The sequence below is a fragment of the Dreissena polymorpha genome, chromosome 13, assembly GCF_020536995.1.
Source record: "Dreissena polymorpha isolate Duluth1 chromosome 13, UMN_Dpol_1.0, whole genome shotgun sequence".
Lineage (NCBI taxonomy): Eukaryota > Metazoa > Mollusca > Bivalvia > Myida > Dreissenidae > Dreissena > Dreissena polymorpha.
This window is the reverse complement of record NC_068367.1, coordinates 5,044,764-5,055,905: the sequence shown is the minus strand read 5'-3', so window position 1 is coordinate 5,055,905 and position 11,142 is coordinate 5,044,764. Positions and strand designations below refer to the sequence as shown.

The 11,142-nt window shown below is 34.3% G+C and overlaps 1 protein-coding gene across 4 annotated transcripts; it reads left to right on the top strand.

Moving 5' to 3' along the window:
• Window positions 1-504: 504 nt before the first annotated feature.
• LOC127855522 (dipeptidase 1-like) lies at window positions 505-6,673 on the top strand. 4 transcript variants are annotated; one of them, XM_052391181.1, is made up of 9 exons: window positions 505-661; window positions 1,019-1,143; window positions 1,487-1,589; window positions 2,087-2,234; window positions 3,306-3,438; window positions 3,847-3,997; window positions 4,562-4,634; window positions 4,984-5,160; window positions 6,251-6,663. In XM_052391181.1, exons 2-9 carry the CDS (start codon window positions 1,056-1,058, stop codon window positions 6,389-6,391), a joined length of 1,014 nt encoding a protein of 337 aa, XP_052247141.1. In that variant the 5' UTR covers window positions 505-661; window positions 1,019-1,055; the 3' UTR covers window positions 6,392-6,663. The 4 variants fall into 4 exon arrangements, with proteins under 4 accessions (XP_052247141.1, XP_052247143.1, XP_052247142.1 ...); XM_052391183.1 differs by lacking the exon at window positions 6,251-6,663 and adding an exon at window positions 5,479-5,847; XM_052391182.1 differs by having other exon boundaries at window positions 524-661; window positions 1,031-1,143; window positions 6,251-6,671.
• The last annotated feature ends 4,469 nt before the right edge of the window (window positions 6,674-11,142 follow it).

The window sequence follows — 11,142 nt, the reverse complement described above, 5'->3', positions numbered from 1 at the left end:
CAGACGCTGTATTTGGTAAACAATTGAGTAGACATTATGCATTACCATTCAAGAATATGGTTAATGTTAATTGAATGCATAACTCCAATGTGAGCCAAATGCGTATATAGTTAACAGTAAGTCAATGAAACAACAAGCTGCAGGAATCACCTTAGTCTTTGACAAAATATGTCAGCATGATATCAAAAAAGGTGTAGAGTATAGTTCTATTTGTGTATGTATTTATAGAGATCATTTTTCATGCAAAATGGAATTCAAATTATTTGGTTAAGACAACCAGACAGAAATGAAGCAAGTTTTCCATTTTACAAATTACTGACATGAACTATAGTATTTTCGTTTATTAAAACAACTGAGTGTCAAGTATCATTATTCAGAGTACAACCTAAATGCATATATAGATTATATCATGATCACAGGTATGGGCGCACTGCAGAACATTTTGAAAACATTGCCTCAATGTAGGGCATGATCGCAAACGTGTGAGGTTATTTAAAGCAACACAACGTAAATGCCTTCAAAGCGCCTATCAATAGTGACATTACACCTGAAAGATAAGGTGTGTGAGCTTGCTCACCTGCTTATCGTCGACACAAATCTTCTGCGGTTTGACTAATGCAGTAAGCGGCAATCCTCCGGTATATTAACACCATAGGAACAGGTATAATTGTTATGAATGAAAATATGTTTTCGAGCAAAAGGTGTAATTTTAACTTTCATAAAACATACTTTATGCTTTTTGTCTAGTGTTCATTAGGGAAGTTTATATTGTCAAGTATGCATATTTAGCCGCAATTTACTAAAGATTTCATACAACATAAGAAAGAGAAATGTTCACAGTTTTGTTATATGACATTGAAATAAGTCGTACAATAACAAAATGATGCGTAGCATGCAAGCACGACACATACAATTATGACGTGAGCCAATTTTAAAATAGCAGATCGTTTGTAACCAACGTACGAAATCAATAAAAAAAGTAAAGCATTTACAACACGTGTAACCAATCATTTGGTAGATAAATATTCAGACACGGACCAATAATAACGGGCAGAATGCTGCAAGCTTTGCTGATCATACTAATAGCGAGCCAAATATCCTGTCATCCACTCAATACAAGATTTGTGCTTGGCGCCACTAATGGCAAGTAACACAATGGTACCGAATTACACTTAGTATAATTCACGAACTTCTATAATATATGAATGACATATAGTAAAATATAGTTCATAGTCAATGACTATTTAAATTGATTAAAATGTATAACTTTCTATACATGGATTTATAAACATAACGAACATACTTTGTTTTTTAAGTATTTAAACAGTATAACACATTGTATAACAGTACAGACAGTTGTTAGCATACAAAAAATTAAATCAATTAAACCAAAATTCCATTTTAAATGTATTTTGTATTTATTATAATATCTTATTGCCCACTGATGAACAGATTATGTGTGAAAGATAGTGTTAACGGATTACAGCAACCATCGAACACATTGCGCGTTGTGCTCTACGCAAGAACTCTACAAACATACATCTGGATCGAGCAAGATGTGTACTGGAATCATATCCTCTCATTGACGGGTAAACGAACTCTGCTGTACAAAATAACAAAGAAACAACCGAAATCAGCAAATTGCGGAAAAATTAAAAAGTGTACATAATGAATACTAGGTAAACAAAGTGCATGATTGAACATTGCACAATATAGCATTTAATGCTTGTATCATATGTAACCTTTGCAATACAAAGTAAGTTTCATTGTAATCAATCTAAAATAAGTCGGACTATATGTGTCGCATTCTGAGAAAACTGGACATAATGCCTGTGCGTAAAGTGTCGTCCCATATTAGCCTGTGCAGTCCGCACAGGCTAATCAGGGACGAAACTTTCTGCCTTAACAAGATTTTCGGTAAGAAGGGACTTCATTTAAACGAAAAATAACATAAATTGGACTGCACAGGCTAATCTGGGGCGACACTTTACGCACATGCATTAAGCCCCGTTTTCTCAGAACAAGGCACATATTATTAAAGGTAAGAAAGCACATACTTCAATTTCTTGCATATCAAACTCGGCAGTCATAATGACCTGGCGGCACTGTATGGCATTTTCGCCAATGACTCCGTGTACAGCGTAGATCTCAACTCTGACATGTCGTTCGTCTGGAACCATAGTTACTCGCGGGTGGACATCCCTAAGCTTCGTATGGGTCTCCTGGGTGGTCAGGTAAGCGAATTCAGGTTCCATGTGGACCCATGAAGGGTAAGACATATAGATATTATTTTAATCTTTCACCGTAACGCATGCTATTTGTAGAATATTTTGCTTGTAGTGGTTTGACAACATGAATGAGTCGAGTTACGACTTTTGAGTTTGACACTTTTTACTTTACGTTACATACTTCATACTTTTGTAATAATATATTTCTCATATAGTATTTTGCATATTACCAACACAATTCACGCCCCATTTTATTGTTCCCATACATTTTATTCCTCCAAACGATGTCACACATCTGTGTTTTTAATCATTTATGCTATGGAGGAAAGTTTATTTCGTAACTAATATATATATGCATATATGCATACCGGTATAAACCAATATATATATATATATATATATATATATATATATATATATACATATATATATATATATAGTATTGTAGTAATGTCTAATGACATATATATAGGATCTGGCACGAGTTGTCATATCATACCATATTTTATAAAACGAGTTTAGGAATTTTGTTAGTAAGCGAGCCTTTGGCGAGCTTGCTAACAAATATCCTGGACGAGTTTAATAAAATATGGTATGATATGACAACGAGGGTCAGATCTTTTTTATCACCTGCTTTTAAATGAGCAAATTAAATAAATATTTACGCAAACATTATGATAAATCCCGAATGTTGTTTACATTTCGTGACGTCATTTGACGTTGCAACGTCATTTCAGCAAAATACCAAAATTCGATTGGTCAATAAACGAAAACTAAGTCAATGAAAACGCTTAAAAATGTTGCATTACACATGTGTAATAAAAAAATGTGTAATGGTTGTATTACATGGGAAACAGGGTATAGCATGTGATAAATTTTATTATGCATACCGGTATAAACCAATAGTCAATTGTTTTCATATACGAAAGTGTTCCGGATACAGAGACAGAAAACTCAATTAGCGAATACGGTTTTTGTATCTTAATGTCGAAGACAATACATATAACACAAAAATTTAAATACAATTCATGAAATGAAGCAGTGCGCTCATTTGTAATTTCTTACAAATCATCCCAGTTTTGGTCGTGCTGGGTTCCATGTGACGCACAATATCGTGACGCTGTTCGCATGACGTTGGAGCAACTTGACGTCATCAAACGATTTATCAACTACTACCCTGGAACGTTTCAATTTGTCGACACATCTGATGGTAATATACTATCATAGACATAAAAGCAGCTCAAATAATAACAAGCAGGTCATATTAAATTTGATTAAATGAAATGTTTATGTCAAAACGAAACGCTATTTTTTCGGTTTTGGTACATATTGTTCAGACAATGACCGATATTCATGTAGCTGCCATATTATGCATACATTTTTACTTAAAAATCACCTACATTTAACGTAGCATCAAATGTGCCGCAAGAACAATATAGCGTCAATATTTTATTAAGAATAAATTAATAAATAATACATAGACATAACGAATATTAAATGTTAGGCCCATCGATTATCAGGTTAAATTTATTGATATGAATCGAAAATATCGATATGAAACTTGATATTTGGCGTTAAATATTTATTCACAATTACTTTATAACTTATTTTGATTTAGATGTATTGAAGTCCTTCCATGCGGGGAAGATAGCGAGTATGATAGGCCTTGAAGGCGGTCACTCCATCGACAGCAGTTTGGGAGCACTGCGCATGTACTATGAGTTGGGTGTGCGCTACATGACCGTAACCCACAGCTGTAACACTCCATGGTAGGAACAAATAAATAAATTCGCGGGTTGGCAAATCAGTTATTCAATTAGAGTTACACGCTATCGCATCAGTCTGTGTTGTTAATGTGCAGAATGTTTGACTACGTAAACCGTATGTGTTTGTCTGTTTAAGTTGATGGGTTATAGGATAATAATTTAGTTTGTGAACACGTATGTTTTTATGCATGAAGATAGTTTGTATGTACTGTTTAACTACACAATATTCATACAAATCCTTTTTACTGGAAGCCGGTAATCAAATACTTCAATGGTGATTTGTCAAAGCCAACATATGTTAAATACGTCGATAAACGGGAATTTTAATAAATAAATGAAATTAACATTAGTTTAGTATTATACTTACAATGTGTATTGACTTTCCATTACTAAGAGGATCTTAAAGAAAAACACATGCGTTTAAAAACACTTTATTAAAATATGCGTTCATTTCGTGCATAACTAAAGACAATCTGAAATTGATTTCAATATACTCTGAATTAAATATATTATATATACGTAACTAATAACAGAACACACCATAAACTAGACTTATTTATTTTCAAGGGCTGATAACTGGATGGTTGATGAGCCCACTTACAACGGGACGGTCTTGAACGGTTTAACACCTTTCGGAAAGGTCATCTTTAACTTTATATTCCTTTTGGCAACCATTCTGAATCAAATTGCCATTTTAAATTTTGCAATCGCCTTATTTATAAATGCATGTGCATCTATAAATATAAACGGTTAGCATACAATCGACATTAATCGATTTGTATGCAATAACAATTGTCAAGACAGGCTGTTATGTTCATTGACCTTTGCTGTAAACAATTTTCAAAATAATATTATTTATTAAACAAGACACGATTAACTACAAAGATTTATTTAGCATGAATCAACGAATAGGTAGATAAGTTAATACGATCCACTTTTGTTGTACATGGTTCTGAAGTGATAAACAACGATTCCTGATATGAATTCAGACAGTGATCCTGGAGATGAACCGCCTGGGAATGATTGTAGATCTCGCGCACGTGGCCAAGAAGACCATGTTGGACGTACTCAATGTGACACGTGCTCCGGTTCTGTTCACGCACTCCTCCGTGTTCAGCCTGTGTAACCACCACAGAAACGTGCAGGATGACGTACTGCTCAAGACGGTATTTAACTTTACTATTGCCCTGTTTCATGTTTTACTTAGATAAACTAACAATACAAGTTTAGGGTTAGGGTCAGCCCTTACCCTAACCCTAACCCTAACCCTATCAAAAGAAGTTGAAATATGTTAAGTTAAACAGTTATTTAAAAGATAAATGAATTTCGAACCACTAAGTTAACAATTTTCGGACATAATAAAAATAAACTTAACTAAAATAAAACATGATTTATATAAGGGATCTTTTCATAGAATTTATCATGTATTGAAGTTTGTCATAAAATGCTTTCAATTGATACAAGTTGACATTGGAACTAAATAGCTCGAGTAAAAAACAGCACAAGAATACAATGAAACAAAGAACAAATAGTAATCGTCATCACGGCTCGATGCACTGATCCTTGGATTGAAGGTCTAACACGTAAACAACTCGGCCATCCATGCTCATACAGTGAGAGTGTAGTTTATACTTATATTTATAAGCAATACTTGTAGTGTCACAAAATATAACGATAACAACAGAGGTTCTAAATTATTCAATCGTGTGACTTGATAAACTTCAGGTTTTGAAAAAGTCAAAACATGTTTATAATTGATATTTTGGGAAATGGTAAATATTCGGTAGTACTGTTTCCTCGCAAATATACGGTGGCACAAAGGGGACAATATTTTATTTAACAGTCTCTATGACGTGCGCACGTCGTAGCTATGACGTGCGCACGCGATAGCTATGGCGTGCGCACGCGATAGCTATGACGTGCGCACGCTATAGCTATGACGTGTGCACGTCATAGAAATAGTTAAATAATATAACATAGGAAATATTTTATTTAACTGTTTCTATGACGTGCGCACGTCATAGTTATGACGTGGGCACGTCAAAGCTATGACGTGGGCACGCCATAACTATGGCGTGGGCACGCCATAGTTATGATGTGCGCACGTCATAGTTATGAAGTGCGCACGTCATAGAAATAGTTAAATAAAAATATTTCCTATGTCTCCTTTATGCCGCCGTACAAATATCATGATTACGATGAAAATTTGCGAATCTTATTTTATTATAAGTTTGCAGTCTTTATGTGGCGTTTCAGAAAGCAAACGGTGGAGTTGTTATGGTCAATTTCTACACGTTCTTTGTTACGTGCTCACCAAATTACAAAACCGAAGCTACACTTTCTGACGTCGCAGGTATGTATTGCTCTGATTACCATAACATCGCGCCTCTTAAGTGAAGTCAATTTTATGACTGAATACGCAAAATAATATAAATGTTTGATCGTTAGTCCAAAATAAAACCATGCGTCGCGTTATTAATTATTATTTAAAGCGTTATATGGGAAATACCATATATTCCGAAACCGTAGCATCTCTTCTTATTTAAACAATATATGTATGTTTAGTTAAGCATAATTAGCCAAGCAATACTTAAAAACAATCAACAAACATCAGTTCTTTAAATGAATTTATGTGTAAATAATGTGAAAAGTGATGGTTTACATCACAGGCGGTTTGCTTGTTGCTTTGATTTTAATTAGTAAAAATACCATTTCGAATGCAAAATAATCAAATTATAACAAAAAATCAACATCTTAGAAAAAAATATTTCAGTATCATATATATATATATATATATATATATACTCATACTGGGTTAACTATAGGGTCTGTGATATATTTCCGGAGTGTTGGGTACTTCCCTTTCCCATGCTAGTATCCAACTGAAAAATAGCGTGTTTTATGCGAATTACCTTCAACAACCTATATATAACTCAAAACTTAATATATCTAGTTATTTCTGCAGACAAATAACATATACATTTTTTTACTTTAAACCTCGTATCTGGGTCCCCATGACCCAATTATTTTTTTATATATGTATACTCTGTGATACTTGATACCGACATACCGGGTCCCTGAGATAGTGTCACTTGAAATACGAAACATTGTTTGCTAAAAAATGAGTTGGCCTTGAGCATAGTTATATCTTGCGACACTCGCATTAGAATTGTGGTTAAGATCTTCTCGACCTCAAACTTTATATATTAAATCCTCACGATCAGATTTGTTTGTATTTGTGTGGCCTATGCATGAATCGCTCTGCATGGTTTCCTTGCATAATACATTTAATAACATTTTGAGTCGAATTCATTTTACAGAGGGAATGACACAATGGTGAACTAAATATGTGTTTAATGTTATTTTAATATTTTTTTGAATTTTTGCATTATTTGACTACGTATCGTGTTATTTTCTCCTGTTGCGTGATTTTGTAGTCGCCGGAACTTTTAAAAGCACAATGTCCTTGGTTAAACAATTGAGATAATGTAGGATAGAATCATCCTTGTAGAAATCATTGAATTATATAACAGTGGTGTCCGTGTGATGCAAGCAGCTATAATGAAACAGTTGTCGCTATAACAGTTTCATTGCAAAGATACGTAAAGGTAAAACAGTTGCGGATCGTTAATGGTAAATAGATATGACAACCAAAAACAAAACATTTATAGGATTATTAAATTGAAATGAAAAATAGAAGTCAAACGAATATTTAAACGTTATAACAATATGTATTTACTTATTGTGTTTAAACCTGACGTGATGTCACCCTGGCGTGACACGAGTATAAATGTTTTTTTATGATAGCTTCGAAAAGGATTTCAAAGATAATGACTAAAACACGCAGCGATTCCTAGTACAAGAAGAGTACCGCTATTAAGACCACATTGAACACTGTAAATTGCAATTTTTCAAGATTGCATGGTCCCAAAGTATTGAATAAAGAACAAAATACCCTGTTAATTATGAAGTCCGACATGCTATTAAGACCAAGCTGAAAGTAGCGGAACTTTACTGTAGTTTTATGTGCCTTCGTGGAAAATGATCCAGTCATCGATATTCGGTCCACTTCCTCATGTCCAACAGAAAGATATTCATTTCGTGCTTTGAACTATTCTGAAGATTTTAGTCATAGTTATGTCATAAATATCGAATAGGGACTTGTAAAACCAGTTTTTTAACTTGCATTATTGCTTCGCAAGAATGGACCTGTAAAAATGCTTTCAAATTAGTTAAAAGGAAGGTATTTTGAAAAAAAATCTGATTTTGTCTTATAAACAAAAAAAAAACATTGAATGTGATACATAACCCATCACAGTATCCAATAACAGACGGACGAAAAGATTTGAGTATAGCCTATAACACTTGCGACTGGGTATAATACATAAGAACCTCCAATAACTAAAGGCAGTGGCTAGTCGTACAGTCCCGTACGGCTAGACAAGAGGCTAACCGTACGGCCCCGTACGGCTAGACAATAGGCTAGCCTTACGGCGCTGTACGTATTATAGCCTTTCCTATTGAGATTGTCTAGCCGTACGGCTTATAAAGTATAGAATTGTCATTTAGTGCTGTTAATCAGTAATATGCAGCAAAGACAAATAAGCGCCCGAGCCGATTGTGACGAAGATATTTCGTACATATTTTCCTAAAATAAGGCTAGTATTCCACCAATCCGCATCCGCATCCGTATCCGCGTCAGTATCCGCAAAATCGTTATACGGACGCTATATTCCATTTATCCGCAAACGGATGCGGACGAGATAGGGACGGCATTTAGCACGATGAGAGTAGCTGTCATCTAAAAAATAAACTGAAAATCTATCGAATTCGTGAAAAAATACCCGGAATTATACAACCAACGCAGTTCTGCATATCGTGACTCTGATTATACTTAAAATTTAAATGTATGGAAAATCATAGCCAAGGCACTAAAAGAAGATGTTTCAGGTATTTACCATTTGTATCCTTTTACGGACAGAACGATGATTTGTACCTTATATCTACTTAAATTCACGCTTAGCAGCTTGTCCTTCATTATAATTATCTCAATAATTATAATTTTTAGTTTTATCCATATACAAAAATAAAGATACGTTCGACGTATGCGGATAAATGGAATATAGCGTCCGTATATTTTGCGGATACGGATACATTTACAGATAGATGGAATAGTAGCCCAAGAATGCTCACTTGAGCGTTCTATTGCGGACGCCTATTCGCGTGCGGATACGGATGAATGGAATAAGTGCAGTGCATTTCTACTTGTTTTATTTTTTGCGGATGCGGATATGCGGTTGCGGACAGATGGAATAGTAGCCTATAACTGAAGCATTCGTATTTTTAGTTAGTGTTCGTGTGGCGAATAAATGGTTGCAGGAATTTATCAAAGCGCTGACGTCACTGTAGGTGTTCGTTGTTGTATAAGTTTAGACGCACATCAGTTTAAAAAATTATGTTATAGCTTTTTATATTGCAAGTTTTGAATGGACACAATCCATTCAAAATTATAAAGAGTGTGTCTTAAAGCACAGGTTCAGATGGTTTTTTTTAAATCATTAATAAAAAATAAATTTTTAGCTTCGTTTTGGGAAAACAGGGCTAAATGCTTATGCATAAATTGTCATCCCAGTACAAGAGACCCTTTAAACATTATAAAATACGACATGTCGTCCTTGTTTAGCGTGTTTGCATTGCACAAGCTAATCAGTATGCACAGGCTTATCTTATTTGACATGCATTAAGCCCTGTTTTCTCTGAAAGCAGCCAGTATGTGCAGATTTTCAATGATAAACACTAGACTGGCCAATATCGTCTTACAAGCTGTTAAACTCTATTACTCATATACACCAACTGCAGTGCACCAGTGAGTGGTGGACTATAAACAGGCAAATGTGGTGGTTATCTTTCCTAGCAGACGCTAGAAGAATGTGTAGTCTGCTGCAACGGACAGTGGTTGTCTTTCCATGTCATAGTTAAAGGGATCTTTTCACGGTTTGGTAAATTGACAAAATTGAAAATAGTTGTTTCAGATTCGCAAATTTTCGTTTTAGTTATGATATTTGTGAGGAATCAGTATTACTGAACATTCACCATGGTCTAATATAGCCATTATATGCATCTTTTCACGATTTAAAAACCTAAAAATTATAGAGCGTTGCAACGCGAAACGATTGAATAATTTGGAGAGTTCTGTTGTTATCGTTTAAATTTGTGAAACTACGAAGATTGCTTATATCAGGTATAGAATACACCTCTCATGTATGCTTGGCAGGATAGCTCATTAGGCTAAAGCGTTTTTTACTCCAGGATTCCGGGGGTCACTGGTTCGAGCCCTTGTACGGGCTTCTTTTTTTTTCCATTTTTAAATTTTATTTTTGATTTTTTTCTGGAGCGTTAAAAATCCAATGTTTACATTCATCAATATAAAGCATTTAATGACAAACTTAAAAACATGTCAAAATCTGTGAAAAGGCCCATTTAAGGCTTCTACGCACATACCGATTTGCAAAAACATTAGCGTTAGCTGACGCTCACACTAAAAATGAACCGTTAAACTAAATTTAGATTCACATCGTACATGCACGATTTACATGCTGGCGAATTCGACTGTACATACATTTTCGATTTCAGAATTTAATATCTGGCTTATTTTGCATATATCGACACATGTTCTTCTTAACTTTTATTTAAGTTTATGTTCAAATATATGTTTAATAAGTTGTTTTTTTTAATACACATTTTATGTAAATTAATAAATATTTGAAAAAATCGTATAATCTCGCTTTAAAAATTCTTCATCTTTCACGGCTTCCTTTCATGTCATACGGTTGCTTATTTGATTCATTAATTAGTCGACGTTCCTAAGGCGTGAAAAACCTGTATTAAAGAGTTGCGGCATCGATATTTTGAAATTTAATGACGACAGCCGTCAAAGTTACGTTCTAGAAATTGACTTACACACAATTTAAATCGGTTTCTAATTTGATTCTTTGATAAGACGACTTTCCTATGTAAGGAGTGAAAACTGTTTTAATTAGTTGCGGCATCGATATTATGAAATTCAATGACGGCCAAGGTACTGCTCAGAAATGGAGTCACACAAATAATTTAATTGTCGTTCAGACAATGGATAAATATATGGTTTC

What these genes read in the sequence shown, in the direction of transcription:
- LOC127855522 (XM_052391182.1), top strand. Translation starts at nt 1,056, where the DNA reads ATGCTGCAAGCTTTGCTGATCATACTAATAGCGAGCCAAATATCCTGT. An exon ending in ATTTGTCGACACATCTGATG is followed by an intron (nt 3,439 to 3,846) that starts GTAATATACTAT and finishes ATTTTGATTTAG; the next exon opens with ATGTATTGAAGTCCTTCCAT. An exon ending in GTTTAACACCTTTCGGAAAG is followed by an intron (nt 4,635 to 4,983) that starts GTCATCTTTAAC and finishes ATATGAATTCAG; the next exon opens with ACAGTGATCCTGGAGATGAA.